The sequence below is a fragment of the Odocoileus virginianus genome, chromosome 6 (genome assembly GCF_023699985.2).
Source record: "Odocoileus virginianus isolate 20LAN1187 ecotype Illinois chromosome 6, Ovbor_1.2, whole genome shotgun sequence".
Lineage (NCBI taxonomy): Eukaryota > Metazoa > Chordata > Mammalia > Artiodactyla > Cervidae > Odocoileus > Odocoileus virginianus.
The window spans coordinates 59,816,123-59,834,533 of NC_069679.1; the positions used below are offsets into that span (position 1 = coordinate 59,816,123).

Here is an 18,411-nt window from a genome sequence, read left to right on the forward strand (position 1 = left end):
TATATGTTATGTAAACGGTCAATATTACAAGTAAAATATTTGAAATGAAAATATAGTAAAATATCTGCAGTCATATGTTTCACAAGAAAGCAGTTTTAAAATATAGTCTATTGAATGAGGCAGCCACCTGGTGACAGAAAACAGAACTTACACTATATTGCATGAACCGAACGTCATAAATATTCTACATAAATCAACCTCAAAAAACATAATAGCGCTGTCCAACAGAAACATAATAGAAATCACACAGGTAATTTAAATTTTCTAATCGCCTCTTTTAAAATGTAAAAACAAAACAAAACAAAACAAAAAAACCCCAGTAGTTTTAATAAAGTATTTTCACGTAAACCAATATATTAAAACTATTTATCATTTCAATATGTGATCAATACATATATTTTTCATGCTAGGTCTTCAAAACACAGTGTGTGTTTCATAGCACATCTCAGTTCGGACAAGCCATCTTTCACGCGGCTGTAGCTAAATGGCTCCCATGTGGAACAGCGCTTATCTAGAGAATGAAATGAGACCAGCAGTTTGATAGCCTAAGTTCATTCATTTCTCAGCCCTCTGTCCACTCTTAAAAGTTCCTCCCACCCCCTCTTTAAATTTTACTTTATTTTGTAAAAGTTTGGCCACCAGTATACTTTGGAGTGCTTAAACGACCCTCAAAAGCCTGTTGGCGAACGACAAGAAGACCGTTGGAGGGTCCAGGTCTTCTCTGCAGATCACTAGGGCGTTAGGTTGGCCTGCGCTGTCCTTCGATTCTGCTCGCTCTGCGCTCAGCCGCTTCCGGCTGCGGTCAGGTACATTCCTGGAGAGCGGCGGTCGCCGGCGTTTGGACCGAGGGGCGCGTGGGGATATCAGGGCCTGGGGTGTCTGGCCGCCTTGTGACATCACAGCATCATGCTTTGGGGGTTCAAGTTCAGCGAGGCTCCTGGCTTCCAGACCCCGAAGGTCAAAGATTTTCAGTGGGAAACAGCCGGGACTGGAAGAGGCAACGACTAGGTACCCGCTGTAAGTCGTTGCTTCCCATGCGGGCCTGTGATCTGGCGAAGACGGGTGAAACGACACATGCAGAGTCCAAAAGACCCACGGAGCGGGGCGTTCCTCCCCACCATTTCCCAGGAGCACCAGCGGGGTCTTCCGGATGGACCCCTACCTCTGCTGATTGGGTGTAGCTTGCCGCCACGTGATCCAGAAACGGGCGGCCACCGCTTTCCCCCGCCCCTCTCACCCCCTCCCCACCCGGAGGTCGCGGGAGGCGGAGAGCAGGTTTCCTAGGAAACCGCAGCGGGCAGTTGTGTACACACCAGGCCCCAGGAAAGGGAGGGTGTCCAGCCTGCTGCTGCAAGACCAGGATTAAGAGGCGGGAGTGGACTCTACTCTGTCTCCGATTGCCCCGGAATCCATCCTGTCTCTGGGATAAGGTGAGTGACTGTAACCTGGTGGCCTTTGGGAGTACCTCACCTCTAAGCAAGACCCAGGAGTCTTTGCTCCCCTCTCCTCACTCTCTCTCTGGCCACACCAGGAGGAAGATACGAGAAAAGCAACGTTGAGGTCAAAAGACCCTTGTAATGGTGCAGTGGAGATGATGATAATAATGAGAGACAGTGACGTGACTTTATCTGAGGCCATCAGGTTTACCGGAGCAAAGCTGAAGAAGAAAAGGAGAGGGAGGGTGGCACACAGCCATCTGGGCAGCCTTTGCTGAGAAAAGGAAGTGCTCCTTGGACACCCTTGGTACCGCTCACCTAGAACTGGAAGGGCATTTGTTTGGCGCATCAGTAATAATAGATGGAATTCTGATCGCTTTATACCCAAGGCAGGAAACAATTTGACCATACAGGCCTTCTAGTTTGTAGAAAAGAAATTGATTTTCTCACAATGACACTCTCCCCAGCTCTCATGGCAGACAGAAACATGGTCCTTTGAACTCTAATTATTGTTCTACTCTGACCAGTCATGTAAAACTTAAGGTATTGATTGGGTTGGCCAAATGCTTTAGGTATCATCTTGTGGAAAACCCAAATGAACTTTTTAGCCAACCCAATATTTCTTTAAGTTATACCATATAGGACCCTGTGGCATGACAACTAATTCAAACCATACAATAAATTGTTATCAAATACCAAACATGTGTCAGGCACTGTGATAGGGTCATTGTCCCTGCCTTCAGTGAACATGTAACCTGGTAAGGAACAAAGACCTGGAAGTATCACAGTACAGTAGGACAGGTGTATTTATGCCATATTCTGGCCTTTATTGGAATTATGAGCAGGAGAATGATTATAATACAGACAGAATTAAAGTCTTCACACAGAAGACCCTTGATTTAAATTTTTAAGGGCATATGGAGTATGCCATAAAGTCAAGGGAAAGTTAGGGAGGGGAAACAGCATATGCCAAAGTACAGAAATATCCCATGCCATTCAGAGAACTATAGTTGTGGCCAGAGCAGAGCCTGGGATGCTCCCAGGAATTTGTAGTTGATGAGCTTGAAAGTTAGGCAGGAGTTAGAGTTTGGACACCATGAATACCCTGCAAGGGTATTCTTGCCTACTCCCCTTAGTAGCGTGAGCAAATTTCCCTTTTGGGAGGTTGCTGGCTTCCCAGGTGACTCAGTGGTAAAGAATCCGCCTGCAGTGCGGAAGACATAGGAGATGTGGGTTCAGTTTCTGGGTCGGGAAGGTCACCTGGAGAAGGATGATGGCAACCCACTCCAGTATCCTTTCCTGGAGAATCCTATGGACAGGGGAGCCTGGCAGGCTACAGTCCATGGAGTCGCAAAGAGTCAGACATGACTGAGTAATTGGCGTCATGGTAGTGTAGAGGATAGATTGTCAGGAAGTGAGACTATAGGGAAAACTTCAGTTAAGTTGAAGTAATGAAAACCTGAATCAAAGCAGAAGCAATTGGATAGAGGGGAAGGGGAAAAAAAACTTGATAGACATTTAACAAGTACATTTTAGAAGTACGTATATGCGGAATGATTTAATGAATGAGCAAAAGTGGGGGAAAGAATGAAAGAGTGATTGAGCATCAGTTCCAGGCTTCTCACTTGAATAATTAGAACAATGATGTCATTTACCAAGAGAAAATATGCATTAGGAGAAGCAGGTTGGCTAGAAAATATAATGAGTTCAGTTTTGAACATACTGAGTTTGAGACACATTCTGATGGAGCTTTCCATGTGGGTAGTTGGGTTATTGCACAGAAAAAAGCAAGATAAAAATTAGTAATTTTTCACCAAGCAGGAAACTATTAATCAGAAAATTAGGCATTAAATAACAAGTAGAGAAAAGTCAAGGAGAAAAAGTCAAACCAAAAAAGAAAACTTAAAGAGTCATCAGCATCATCAGATTTCATCTCAGAGTCAAGTTAAGAGCTGAAAGATGTCCAGTGTCTTTGGCATTAAACCAGTGTTGACCTGGAAAAAGAAGATGCAGTTGCCTGAGGTGTCCCCACTGAGACAGCAGTAAATTGAGAACTGAATAGAGGTACTGAAGTGTTGCTAATTACTCCCTATGTTTGCTAATGCTCTAATATGGTGCTAATGACATATCTAAAAGGTTTTTGTAAAGGGATCTAAAATCAGCTAATCATTGAATATAGGATAGGAGAACTTTTTTTTTAAGATAATAATGACCTAATATTTGTGTATGAAGAGAAAAGAGACCCTAGAGAAGGAAAGATGGGAATAAATGAAAAGAAGAAAAATTTGGCAGATCAGTGTTCTGAAGAGTCTGAAGAGAATGGGTTGAGTACACAGGAAAAGGGATTCATTTGGGACAGGAGAAAGAATACTTTTTCTAAGATGAATCAGACAATGAAATAAACACAGTTGACTCTTGAACAATCCACGTATAACTCATAGTTAGCCAGCTTATCCTTCATTTCTCCTTATCCTCAAATTCAAGAAGTCATGGACTGTGTCAGTCAGTCATTTCAGTTGCTCAGTCGTGTCCGACTCTTTGTGACCCCATGGACTGCAGCACACCAGGCTGCCCTGTCCATCACCAACTCCTGGAGCTTGCTCAAATTCATGGCCATCGAGTCAGTGATGCCATCCAACCGTCTCATCCTCTGTCATCTCCTTTTCTTCTTGCCTTCAGTCTTTCCCAGCATCAGGGTCTCTTCCAATGAATCAGTTCTTCACATCAGGTGGCCAAAGTATTGGAGTTTCAGCTTCAGCATCAGTCCTTCCAATGAATATTCAGAACTGATTTCCTTTAGGTTTGACTTGTTTGATCTCCTTGCAGTGCAAGGGACTCTCAAGTATCTTCTCCAACACCACAGTTCAAAAGCATCAGTTCTTCACCACTTAGCTTTTTTTATGGCCTAACTCTCATAAGCATATATGACTACTGGAAAAGTCATACCTTTGACTAGACGGACCGTTGTCAGTAATGTCTCTGCTTTTTAATATGCTGTTTAGATTTGTCATAGCTTTTCTTCCAGGGAGCAAGCATCTTTTAATTTAATGGCTGCAGTCACCGTCTGCAGTGATTTTGGAGCCCAAGAAAATAAAGTCTGTCACTGTTTCCATTGTTTCCCCATCTGTTTGCCATGACGTGATGGGACCAGATGCCATGATCTTAGTTTTCTGATTGTTGAGTTTTAAGCCAGGTTTTTCACCCTCCTCTTTCACTTTCATCAAGAGGCTGTTAGTTCCTTTTAGCTTTTTGCCATAAGGGTGGTGTCATTTGCATATCTGAGGTGTTGATATTTCTCCCTGCAATCTTGATTCCAGCTTGTGCTTCATCCAGTCTGGCATTACGCATGATGAACCATGTAGTACTGTAGTATTTACTATGGGAAAATATCTGCATATAAGCGGGCCTGTGCAGTTCAAACCTGTGTTACTCAAGGGTCAGCTATATATTTTAAGAGGTATGGGAATTTAAGAAGTGTCTATCTCATGACATCATGGCATCATTGTTCTCTGTGAAAATAGAAACAAGATCATCTACTGAGTGAGAGACAGAACTTGAGGTGAGTGGTGAAAGTTTAAAATAGTCCAGATGTTGTGAATCTCGGGTCTGTATCTCTGGTCCTACTCTTTAGGAGAGGAAGTTGAAGAGGAAAATATAAAATATCTGTTGTTGGATTCAACTGAGGTTAGAGACCGTGCATTCGTAGTGATTTCAATTCACATGACCAACCAGTCAAGTGAAATCTTTCAGCAGCACTCCAGAGCAGAGATCAGAAGTGACTGGATCAATCCAAGGCTTGAGATTTGAAGGATGAAAGCTATAGATGCTCCTGGTGGCTCCTGGCTCCCTGGAGAAACTTGAGAAGACCTGCAGTTTCTGAGATAGACAGGTCCTGAAAAGAGTGAGTACAAGCTGGGCATCAGGACACTCATCTCTAGATGGAATCGGAAGTTGGAAGCCTTAGGACCACTTTAGTTTGGAGAAAACATGGGAGGTTTGTGAATGCCAGGAAGGTCCATAATTATGCATTATTAATTATGCATAATCAAATAATCAGATGTAGTTATAAAAATTATATAATTTGAGGGCTTTAAGTTAACTTTTGTTTCACTAATTAACTATTGAATTATAACAGGGTTTTTCCTAAGTGAGGGCATTGGTGAAGAGAAGTTAAGATGAAGTGAAAGAAAGGTTGATATCACAAATATGCATATTTCTCTCTGAAGAAAAAGTAGTCTTTGAAAAAGAATAGATTCATGTATATGTATAACTGAATCGCCTTGCAGTACAACTGAAACTGTCACAACATTGGTAATCAACTATGCTTCAACATAAAATAAAAAGTTGGAAAGAATAAAGAAAAAATAGTCTTCTTGAATAAATGGAGAGTTATATCTTGTTCTAAAGGAAGATTCAATACTGGAAAGGTGGAAGTTCTCCCTAAATTAATTTTTACAATCTAATTTCAGTCAGAGTCCCAAGTGAATTTTTAAAACTAAGTGAAAAATAATTATAAATCTTATTTGGAAAAATAAATATGAAAGAATAACCAGGAAATTTAAAAAAAAAGAAATGAGGTAGAAATTTACAATATAAATCAGTTATTAATATAAGATAATACTGTAGGAATAAATAGAGCTAATGGAAAGCACAGATTAGAAAGTCCAAAATTAGACTCAGGTACATATGAGAATTTAGTGAATAATGAAAGGAGCAGTTAATATCTTCTCTAATAGATATCTTGGGCATAGACTATAGGCTAGAAAACTTGGATTGCTGTTTGGTGACTCTGGGGGTGCTAAAGGCAGGCTTTGTCCCTTGTGTGGTGGTGGGCAGACAGACTTTTCCTTTGGTGCTCACAGACATTAAACCAGAATGTAGGGGCCCTCCTTTACTTGGGATGCCATCCAAATAAACCTGGGAGGAAAGACTGTAGTCTGCATCTCTATATGGGCCTCTGATGGGGTATCTAAACTCCTTCAGGTAGTTCTTTGCTGCATGCTCCCTTGTCTGGCCACTCCTATGCTGTAATATTTGGGGATTGTCCAAGAATAGTATAAAGAGATAGCTGCCAATTGGAAGCAGGGAAGGAATGATCAGTATTACTTTCAGTAGATCTATCATCTAACCACTGCTTACCATCTTCACTACAACCACCCAGTTCCAGCTGCCACCCTTTCTCACCTTATTACAACTGCTCCTTGACTGATTTCCTTGCTTCTCTCATCAACCCCTGCAGTCCATTTTCAACACAGTAGCTAGGGCAATCCTTTTCAAAACCCAAGACAGCTTGTGTTATTCTTTCATTCAAAATCCTCATATAGCTTTACATCTTATTCAAAAAGAAATCCACCCCACAGTACTTCTCTGACTTCATATCCTACCAGTTTTCCACATGCTAGCAAGGTAATGCTTAGAATCCTTCAAGCTAAGATTTAACAATACATGAACTGAGAACTTCCAGATGAACAAGCTGGATTTAAAAAGGGCAGAGGAACCAGAAATCAAATTGCCAACATCCGTTAGATCATAGAGAAAGCAAGGAATTAAAAAAAAAATCTATTTCTGCTTCATTGGCTGCATTGAAGTCTTTGACTGTGTGGATCCAACAAACTGGAAAATTCTTCAAGAGATGGTAATACCACCTTACCTGCCTCCTGAGAAACCTGTATGCAAGTCAAGAGGCAACAGTGAGAACTGGACATGGAACAATGAATTGGGAATTCATTGTTGAATTGGGAATTCTCCTTTCAGAATTGGGAAAGGAGTGCGTCAAGGCTGTATATTGTCATCCTGCTTATTTAACTTGTATGCAGAGTACATCATGAGAAATACCGAGTTGGCTGAAACTCAAGCTGGAATCAAGATTTCAGGGAGAAATATCAATAACCTCAGATGTGCAGATGACACCACCCTAATGGCAGAAAGTGAAGAGGAACTAAAAAGCTTCTTGATGAAGGTGAAAGAGGAGAGTGAAATAGCTGGCTTAAAACTCAACAATCAGAAAACTAAGATCATGGCATCTGGTCCCATCACTTCATGGCAAATAGATGGGGCAACAATGGAAACAGTGACAAATTTTATTTTCTTGGGCTCCAAAATCACTGTAGATGGTGACTACAGCCATGAAATTAAAAGATGCTTGCTCCTTGGAAGAAAAGTTATGACAAACCTAGACAGTGTATTAAAAGGCAGAGACATCATTTTGCCAACAAAGGTCCATCTAGTCAAAGCTATGGTTTTTCCAGTAGTCATGTATGGATGTGAGAGTTGAACCATTGAGAAAGCTGAGCCCCGAAGAATTGATGCTTTTGAACTGTGGTGCTGGAGAAGACTCTTGAGAGTCCCTTGGACAGCAAGGAGATCAAACCAGTCAAATCTAAAGGAAATCAGTCCTGAATATTCATTGGAAGGACTGATGCTGAAGCCGAAACTCCAGTACTTTGGCCACCTGATGCAAAGAGCCGGCTCGTTGGAAATGACCCGGATTCTGGGAAATACTGAGGGCATGAGGAGAAGGGAGCGACAGAGGATGAGAGGTTGGATGGTATCACTGCTCAATGGACGTGAGTTTGAGCAAACTCTGGGTGATAGTGAAGGGCAGGGAATCCCGGTGTCCTGCAGTCCACAGGGTCACAAAGAGTCAAACAAATCTGAGTGACTGAACAACAATATATTAAGACCAGGATTCCTATATCTTTATTTTTATTTATTTAAATTATTTATTTATTTTACTTTACAACATTGTATTGGTTTTATATTTTTCTAAAAAGTATTTATCTGGAACAATATAATGAATATATTACAGTCTTTTGGACTCTGTGGGAGAGGGCGAGGGTGGGATGATTTGGGAGAATAGCATTGAAACATGTATATTATCATATGTGAAACAAATCGCCAGTCCAGGTTCAATGCATGAGACAGGGTTCTCAGGGCTGGTGCACTGGGATGACCCAAAGGGATGGGATGGGGAGGGAGGTGGATGGGGGGTTCAGGATGGGGAACACATGTACACCCATGGCGGATTCATGTCAATGTATGGCAAAACCAATACAATATTGTAAAGTAATCAGCCTCCAATTAAAAAAAAGTTTATATTAAAATAAAATAAAAATTAATGACTGTAGCCTACATTTTATTGAAGGTATGTAGTTATTTAGTATTTCATACCATTAAGAAGTTGACTAGTTCATTTTAATAAATACTTATTGCCATGCCTGTGTTATGTTACTAAGTCCTGAGGATTCTTTTCTTTGCTAACTATACTTAGAAAACTGTATTCAGTTTGGGACATCACAACATAATAGAAAGAATGAACTGGAACTGATTCAAGGAAGAAAAACAAGAATCTTTCTAGTAAGAGAACTAAAAGTCATGAACTTGGGGCAAGATAAAGGTATAGATGAGAGCTGATTATGTTCTTCAACTATTAAAGGCTCATAAAGTGGAAGAAAAATTATGCTTGTTTTATTTGAATGCAGGAGGTAAAATGACAGTGAACGGGGAGGAGTTATGGAGAGACAGAATTAAGTTCAGAATAAAAAAATAACTTTCTAAGAGAATATTTCAGATATGGAATGGACTGTCTTGGGGTCTAGACATTCTTGGTAATGTACTGTTGGAAAATGTTAAGTCACAGGTGAGTAAATCCACCTAAGTAATGTTAAGATTGCTTTACATGATATGGCATGATTCTGGTACTTATTTCAACTTTTCCTTTTTCTTAACAGATATATTATTATAACCTTTATTTTTAATGGAAGATGATTGAAAGTGAAAACGTAAACCAACACGACATAATTAAAGAACTGGTGAGTCAAAACCAGATTTCTTTTCAACTACATTTGTAAGAATATTAAATGAAACATTTTTACACCTCTCTGGAGTTTATCTAGAGATTTCTTCTATGATCTTTGGAAGTAGAGAAAAACCATATATATGGTACAGCTTTTCTCCTTGTGAGTCAAAATGTCATCAATAAAACACAGTTTATAACTTCTAATATCAAAAATAATTTATTATCTTACAAAGGTAATAACCCAATTCCTTTTTTGAAAACAGTGTTTATGCAATGGTTTATCTTATGAGATGATTGGACAAGAAGGATCAGATACGTCAAAACTGGAAATGTTTTTCTCAGGGTATCCTCGTATAGTTGGATTGTCATTATTTCCTAACTTAACAAGTCTCACAGTTGTTGCTCAAGATATAAAAGAAATTTCAGGACTAGAAACTTGTTTACAGCTTAAAGAACTTTGGATTGCCGAATGCTGCATAGAGGTAAGTCTAAACATAACCTTACGTGAAGTATTTGTACTAAATTATTTGGCTTTGGAAAATAATTCATTGAAGTATATGCTTGAGGCATGGATCAAAACAGATAAATTCATACATGATGAATTAAACCCTTCACCCAATAAAACAAAAGAAACATTTAAATGGGCAAAATATAAAAATAGATGTATACAAAGGATAAAATAGAAATAACCTAAAAATAGACACATTTTACTTTTTAATAATCAAATCAGATCAAGTAATACCCAGTATTGCTTCATAGTAAAACTGGTTTATTTTAACAGTATTGGTTGTGTGAAAATTATAACATCTGTATTGAAAAGCCATATTGCAGAATAAATCAAGAGCCAGAGATAGGTATATACCTTTTGACTCAGAAATCCCTATTCTAAGATTTTATCCTAGAGAAGTAATTAAAAGCAGAAAACTCTATACATAAAGTTATTTGTTGTAATATTATTTATAGTAGTTAAATTTTTGAAACAAATAATCATATGAGATTATTTCTAAGAAAATTATTATAAACATGAAATATTTTGTAAATACTGTAATTTGAAAGATTATAAAAACTTTTTTTAGATGGCTTTAAGTTTAAAAATCCCACAAAATTGTCTAGGTATTATGATTATAACCATATAAAATAGGTATCAAATTGATTAAAATTTAGAGAATATGAAAATGGAAAATAGATGTATTTAAGTAGAGCAATTATATGATTTTTTAATTTCAGTTCATTTTGCTGGGTATTGATTTTGCAGTCTATTCTGAAAATGTGATTTTTAAAGGAAAATGTACTTAAAATGTACCTTATTGGAAGGATTAATAAAACATAAATATTCAGTCTCCTCTTTTTTTTTTTTTTACAGAAAATTGGAGGTCTTCAAGAATGCAGAAGTTTAGAAAAGCTATACTTATATTATAATAAAATTTCTAAAATAGAAAATTTAGAGAAATTATCCAGATTGGAGGTTCTTTGGCTGAACCACAATGCAATTAAATATATTGAGGTAAGATAATTTCAGTGATTTATATTTAAAGTCAATACTCCTGTAGAGTTTAACCAGTGTCCAAGAAATATTCATGACTAGTTTAATTATTGTTGAGAACTAATGCATATATAGCATATTATAACATATAGAGAACCTCATATGCATAAATTTCTTTATTCCTTCCACCATGTCTGGGAGGTAAGATGTTATTTCTTCTTTAAGAGTTAAAAATAAAAAGGAGGTTTAGAGAAGTTTTATATATAACTAGCTCTCTATGTGTTCTTTTTCCTCCACCTCCTCTTTTCCTCTCTACTCCGCTCCCTGTTCCCTTCTCCTTCAGTAATTCTCTCCAGCTTCCAGAGAACAAGGTAGGCTGCACTGAGTTCTGAGCTTGTAAAGAAAACAGCACCCAGTGCTTGAAACACCAGGAGAGCTAACCAGCTTGCTCAGATGACTTATAAACATAGATTTTAATGATTTCTTCTAAATTATATGTTGCCTAAATTTTTAGGGCTTGCAAACTTTGAAGAATTTAAGTGATCTCAACCTTGCTGGAAATCTAATAAGCAGCATTGGTATGTACAGTTTCATTTGAAATATGAGATAATGTTACAATAATTTTTTGTTAGTATAAAAAGTACAGTCTTAGATTTCTTTCTTTTAGACTTTTTGTATGATGTCTTTACAGAGCATTTCTAAATCTACAGTTAAAGGACATGGAAATACTACCCATTGATCAGTGGTTACTAAATGTGCAACGTTACTGTTAGGAAAAGATGGTCACATACAACTCAGAAACATGACAAGATAGGAATAGGAGGCAAAAGGAGAAATGTAACTTTTTTCTCATCTTGTTTTTTTAAATTTAAGGTCGCTGTCTTGATCCCAATGAACACCTAGAAAGATTAAACCTTTCTGGTAACCAAATATGTTCTTTCAAGGTACGTTTAAGTGGAATAATTTATTTTTATTTATCAACCTGAATCATGAGCCATGTTATTGCAGAAAATGGACTAAATATTCCCCTCTTAAAGAATAATTTAATTGTTTTGGGCTACAGAATACTTCCACAAATTTTCGCATTATCTGATAAATTGGCCCTAATGATCTGACACTATTAAAACCAAAAAAATAACTATTTAGTTGGTTTTTAGGATACCACTTTCTCTTAGTTTTTCTCCCATATTTCTGGCTATACCTCTTCAGTTTTCTGGTTTTTCATTCTCTTCTAGCACCTAAAAAATGGATTGTCCCAAGCTGGTCCAAGATCTTTTCTCATTTCTATCTGCATTCATTCTCTAATCACTCTAATCATCTTACAACTTTAAATACCTTTAACCACTGAGAGTGAAAGTGAAGTCGCTCAGTTGTGTCCGACTCTTTGTGACCCCGTGGACTGTAGCCCATCAGACTCTTCCGTCCATGGGATTCTCCAGGCAAGAATACTGGAGTGGGTTGCGATTTCCTTCTTGGGTTCTCTCTGACCCAGGGATCGAACCCAGGTCTCCCTCATTGCAGGCAGACGCTTTAAGCTCTGAGCCCCCAGGGAAGCCCCACTAATTACTCCTAAATTGGTGTCTCTATTTTGCCTAAAAAAATCATAGACATCTCCTATGCTAACTCAAACTGATTTCCCCTTCACCAAATCTTCATCTCCTGCAGCCTTCTCCCTTTCTCTTAAAAGGCATCTCTACTCTTCTGATAAATTAAGCCAAAATCTTTAGAGTTATTTTTTATTCCATGCCCTATATCCAGTCCATCAGCAAATTCTGTTGGCTCTACCTTCAGAATATGTCCAGAGTCTGACCATTTTTTAACCGCCTGTATCACTGTTAGCCTGATTCAAGACACCATCTTCTCTTTCTTGCATTACTGAAAAAAAAACCCTCCTACCAGTTCTCCCTGTGTTTACCCTTCACTATACTCAGTCTGTTCTTTACATAGCATCCTGCCCCTTTAAATATATGTCAGATCAAATCACTTCTACTCAAAAACCCGGCCTTGGTTTCTCATATCTTTCAGGGTAAAAGCCAATTCTTACAATGGCCCATCAGATTCTATATAATCTAGTTTCCCCACTGTCTCTCTGACTATACCTTCTATCACTCTCTGCTTTGTTTACATCATTCTAGCCTCTCTGGTCTCATCACTGTTCCTTAAATATATTTAAGACAGTCACCTTCAAGCCTTTGCACTTGCTGGAATATTCTTCCCCCATATATCTTCATGGGCTTCCCTCGTAGCTCAGTTGGTAAAGAGTCTGACTGCAATGCAGGAGACCTGGGTTCAATCCCTGGGTTGGGAAGATCCCTTGGAGAAGGAAATGGCAACCCACTCTGATATTCTTGCCTGGAAAATCCCATGGACAGAGGAGCCTGGCAGGCTACCATCTATCGGGTCGCAAGAGTCGGACACGACTGACTAAGTGCACAGCGTGCTCACATATATCTTCATAGCGCATCTCATTTCTTTCCAGCCTTTATTTGAATGTTATGTTCTTAGCTATGCCTTTCTTGCCTAATTTAAATAAATAGCAGCAATCCCCTACTACCTCTCCCAACTGGAAGCATTCCCATCATTTTCCCCCTGTTCTATTTTTCCTGTTGGAACTTATCCACAAAGCTTACTAGAATACAAGCTCCATGAGTACAGAAACTCACCTGTTTTATTCACTGCTATATCCACAATACTTAAAGCAGTATTTGACTTGTAGTAAACCTCAATAAATATTTGTGAAGTACATAAATGAGAGAGAAAAAAACAAATAAGAAGACAATGTTTATGGCATATAGTGTGGGTAAAAATATATAGCACTAATAATTTTGACAGTGTCAGAGTGAAGTACATATTCAAACACTTCCTCTAGGTAATACTGAAGAAAGGTGGGCAGATTTACTATTTAAATAATTCTGAATTGATCAATATTAAAGTAGGCATTCTTTTACTCAAAAAAGATTATAGAACACCAAAAAGCTATAGAATGAGGCAGAGTGTTTGAAGTGAAAGTTGCTCAGTTGTGTCTGACTCTTTGCCACTGCATGGACTGTAGCCCACAAGGTTCTGTCCATGGAATTCTCCAGGTAAGAATACTGGAGTAGGTTGCCATGCTCTTCTCAAGGGGATCTTCCTGACCCAGGGATTGAACCCAGGTCTCCTGCATTGCAGGCAGATTCTTTACCATGAGGCAGAATGTTATAAGCACCTTAAAAGAAATTTAAATAAAATTTAATTTTATTGATAAAATTAAAGAGGAAATATTTGATGTGAACATTGAAGGGCTGACAGAATGTCAACAGGCAATGTAGGGAGAATCTTCTACAACATAGTAGGAAGTAGGCATTCCAAAGATGAGAAGAACCATATGCAGAAGTGGAGGTAGGAAATCAAGGGGTTTATTTGTAGTAACAGCAGCAACAGAGATCAGAGGGAGCTATGAAACATACATTCAAAATGCTGTGGGAGGTAATATTTAAGCCAACAAATGAGACATGAACTGGGGTTACCTAAGGAAAGAGCATTCCAAGCAAAGGTGTGCAGGACCTAGGTGGTGGAAAGATGGTGGCAAATTAAAAAAACTAGAAATCCTGTCTGGAGCAGAGTGAGGGAGAGAGTATGAGTCGAGGCTGAAGAAGATAAGTGCAGAATGCTGGGAGGATGAGGTATCACCCTGCCAAGAAGCCATATGGAAGCTTCTCTCACCCTGGTCTGCCATGGCAGCCTTGTGGCGAAGAGCAGAGGCTGGACGGCCAGGAAGACTGTCATTCTAGCCCTGCCGCAAACCAGGGGCAGCACAATACAACGGAAACGTGATGCTGAAGTGACATAGTAACAGAAGGTTCTTAGAATAAAGACTGAACATTATAGGCTATTTTATTACTGCTCTCACTGTTAGAATGTTAACCTATTTCAGTCTCCTCACCAAAAGAATGGGATTAAATAGGACTATTGCAAAGATTCACTGCATGGCATAAAATTAAAAAGGCTGTCTACAATAATGGCAGCTACTTCTCAAAAAAACATTGAATATAACTCAGCAACTTTTACTATTCTCATACTAGGAATGTTCCTGAAATACTACTATTCTGAATGTTTATGTCTAACCTTTCCAGTCACCCTAAAAACATATTATCTTGGTGGTGATGAAAAAATTTGTGTGCCACTTTCCATCTGTACCAGGTACCATACCACTAATCTTCAGTGAGATGTTGTGCTTTCATAGATTCCAGTGTCATCTAACTTTAGCGTGTAGGTGGAAGATTCCTGCGGAAGTCTTCAAAGATCACACCCACCATAGCTTAGACTAATGGTCAGATGCAATCCAGCCACCCAGAAAAGAGCTTCTTCATGCTTCAGAACTATCAATGGTTTGCCTTCCTTGCCCTGCAGAATTTGACCAAATAAGTCTCTGCACAAGTCTATTTAGCACTCTCCTCTCTAGAGAAACACTGCTTAGTGCCACTCCTGGGCTATGGGCCCAGCCATAGCCTCAGGTCCAGGCAGGAAGCCAAGTTCTCACTTGTCCATAGATAGCTGGGACACACATTGTCCACCTCCTCCTTACTGTTGATTCTGGCAGCCTGACTTCATTACTTGTTTCCTGATTCCATTTGTACTTTATCTTCTAAATTAGAACCTCCTGATTCTTGCCTTGGATTTCCTTTAATTATGATTCTGAGTCCCCTAACTAGCATTGCATTCCATCAAGTCCAGCTCTACCACAGTACCCTCCTACCCCAGGCCCCTATTATTACCTAATATTACCTATATATTACCCTAGTAATATTGTTATCGAGAAAGATGTGAGGATGTCTTAAAGATTGGTGGAAAGTAATAAGCATTCAGTTCAATCCATGTTATTTATTTAGTGTCTGCTGTGTTCTAAATGCTTAGTGCTGGGAATGCAATGTTAATAGGACACAAAGTCTGCTCTTAAAGAGTTTATCTCAGGAGTTGCCAAACTTTTTCTATAAAGACCAGGTAAAATAATTCAGGCTTTGTGGGCTACATATGGCCTGTGTTGCACATTCTTCTTTATTTTTCCCCAAGTTAAAAAATATAATCACCATTCTTAGCTTGTGTACCAAGGACATGTGCTATATGCTGTGCTAGTGTGTGTGTGCTAAGTCGCTTCAGTCATGTTTGACTCTGTGACCATATGGACCATAGCCCGCCAGGCTCCTCTGTCCATGGGATTCTCCAGACAAGAATACTGGAGTGGGTTGCCATTTCTCCCTCCAGGGGATCTTCCCGACCCAGGGATTGAACGTATATATCTTATGTCTCTTGCACTGACAGGCGGATTCTTTACGAGGCGGATTCTAGTGTAGTGCTATCTGAGAAGCTCGGTCACATCCAATTTTCCCGACAAGAGTACTGAAGTGGGTTGCTATGCCCTCCTCCAAGGGATCTTCCCGACCCAGGGATTGAACCCACATCTCCTGTGTCTCCTGCATTGCAGATGGATTCTTTACCTGCTGAGCCACAGGGGAAGCCTGGACCAAGGGCATACCCTTGGTCTATAACTTGTGGGTAATTGGCAATAAGGTGTGATAAATTCTTTCACAAAGGTAAGGACAGTGGCTAAGCAATTTCATAGGAGGATCATAAAACCCAAGCCTGGGGGATGAAACAAGGTCCTAAAAAAATGATACCTAGTTTGGATATTGACAGATTAAGATATAAAATTGGGGCAGATTTCAGTCCATTCAAAGGCAGAAGCATGAGTAAATGTCTTAAGATAAAAAAGGGTCTGGCCCATTCTGAAACTTCAGGTTGTTCAGTATGGCTAAAACGTAAAATGTCAGGATAAATAGAAGAGACTTCTATTTATAGAAGGGCTTCCCTTGTGGCTCAGCTGGTAAAGAATCTGCCTGCAATGTGGGCGGATTGACCTGGGTTCAATCCCTGGGTTGGGAAGATCCCCTGGAGAAGGGAAAGGCTACCCATTCAGTATTCTGGCTTGGAGAACTCCATGGACTATATAGTCCATGGGGTTGCAAAGAGTCGGACACGACTGAGCAACTTTCACAAATAGAAGAGACAAAACACAAGAGTTAACCAAAGGCCAGATGCCAAGTAAAGGAAGGTGTAAACAATGATTGTAACTTCAAGGTAAAAGATGTAATTACATTACCAACCCCTACCCTTCCAGAGTCTGTGAGGAAAATGAGGGCCTCAGGAGAAAGCTAGATTTCAGTTGCCCTTAATAGGCAGAAATGGAATTTATAGAAACAAAAAACCTCAAACCAAAAGAAAACCTAAAACTCAGGAGTTCAGTGGTAATTATGATAGAACAGAGGTGCCATAGTCTTTGGTGATAATGACAGAGCTGGAGGCTGAGGAAAAGAGTGAGTGGTGGTCAGTGTGGGGAGTTTGATGAAGCTTGTAGGAGACCTGCACCCTTGTTACTGCTGGGCAGTTGTTAGCAAAGGGGCTATGCAGAGAGGGAATGAGGTCTGAAGGAATAAATGGGCTCCAAGATTTCATGTGGAATACATGATTTAGTAAATACTCTTTGGCCTTCTACATTTAAAACGCATGGAAACAGAGTCTGCTGTTTAATTATTGATCCATTTTTCAAGTATTTAGCATCTTTTTCACTAGAGAATAACATTTATTCATCTAAATCACTTTGACATATTAAGGTACATAATTAAAATGCATTAATTAAATTATGGGTGGTCTTAAGAATTCAAATGCCTTTTTTAGAAATGGACAGTTGAAATTAGTTTGTTACTGTTCTAGGACCTTACTAACTTAACCAGGCTACGTCACTTAAAGGATTTATGTCTGAATGATCCTCAGTATAAAACCAATCCAGTTTGTCTGCTGTGTAATTATTCCACACATGTGTTATATCATTTGCCTTGCCTTCAAAGACTTGATACGATTGATGTGTCACCAAAGCAGATCAAGGAACTGGCAGATGTAAGTGTATCCCAATCAGGTATCTGTGACTTAAGTTTAATTAACTGCTTCTTTCTGGCTATGTCAACATGTGGTAGGTAGTATTATTTTGTCAGTGTTGTTACCAATTCTACTTCTGCCCAGTGAGCTGGATATTTCACATAAATGCATATAAATAATAATAATATTAGTACTAGAACCTCAATTTTGATGACAGTACTAGAAGGTAAAATAATAGAAAAACATTTATAACTTATATAAAGCTTAAAGAAGAAAATCTGAAAAATTATCATCAGTGCTAAGAATATACGAAAATTAATAAAATCTAAACAAAGTAGAAATGAAACAAGTAACTTCCTCTCATTTGAAATATTATATATCAAAATTAGAAAATACCAACATGGCTACCAGGATTAGGTAGATTTTAATCTAATTAAAGATGGTTTGGGGTTCTCTGTAAGTATAAGTGGATCCATCCACACTGCCAAAATCTTGAAGATGTCCAAAATCTTGAAGAGAGCTTTTCCTGGGCTGTCACTGATGGTGAATCTCCCAGTAAAGGGGTTACTTTGACATGGTACTAAAGGCTTTGTAATTTGAGAATAGAGTTCATAGGAATTTACCATGTTTATTAATATTCTTTCCACATATTTCTACTTCTCCTTCCAGTCCATTGAGTCCCATTTGTTCATTTAGTTAACCATTCAATAAACACTTTATGAGTATCTAGAATGTGCCAAGCATGTGGATGCCCCCACATAAAGCCCTTCCATTCTTTCCTTGTG

General features: G+C 38.9%; 1 protein-coding gene across 1 annotated transcript in view; it reads left to right on the forward strand.

Annotated features, from left to right (window-relative positions):
• Nucleotides 1-1,142: 1,142 nt before the first annotated feature.
• Nucleotides 1,143-18,411, forward strand: part of LRRC9 (leucine rich repeat containing 9) — a 112,744-nt gene continuing 95,475 nt past the window's right edge. The window contains exons 1-7 of the mRNA XM_070469426.1: nt 1,143-1,430; nt 9,167-9,247; nt 9,498-9,716; nt 10,598-10,738; nt 11,232-11,295; nt 11,591-11,661; nt 17,465-17,647. Of these exons, the coding sequence (XP_070325527.1) occupies nt 9,200-9,247; nt 9,498-9,716; nt 10,598-10,738; nt 11,232-11,295; nt 11,591-11,661; nt 17,465-17,647 (726 nt within the window). The 5' untranslated portion in view covers nt 1,143-1,430; nt 9,167-9,199. The remainder of the gene's footprint in view (nt 1,431-9,166; nt 9,248-9,497; nt 9,717-10,597; nt 10,739-11,231; nt 11,296-11,590; nt 11,662-17,464; nt 17,648-18,411) is intronic.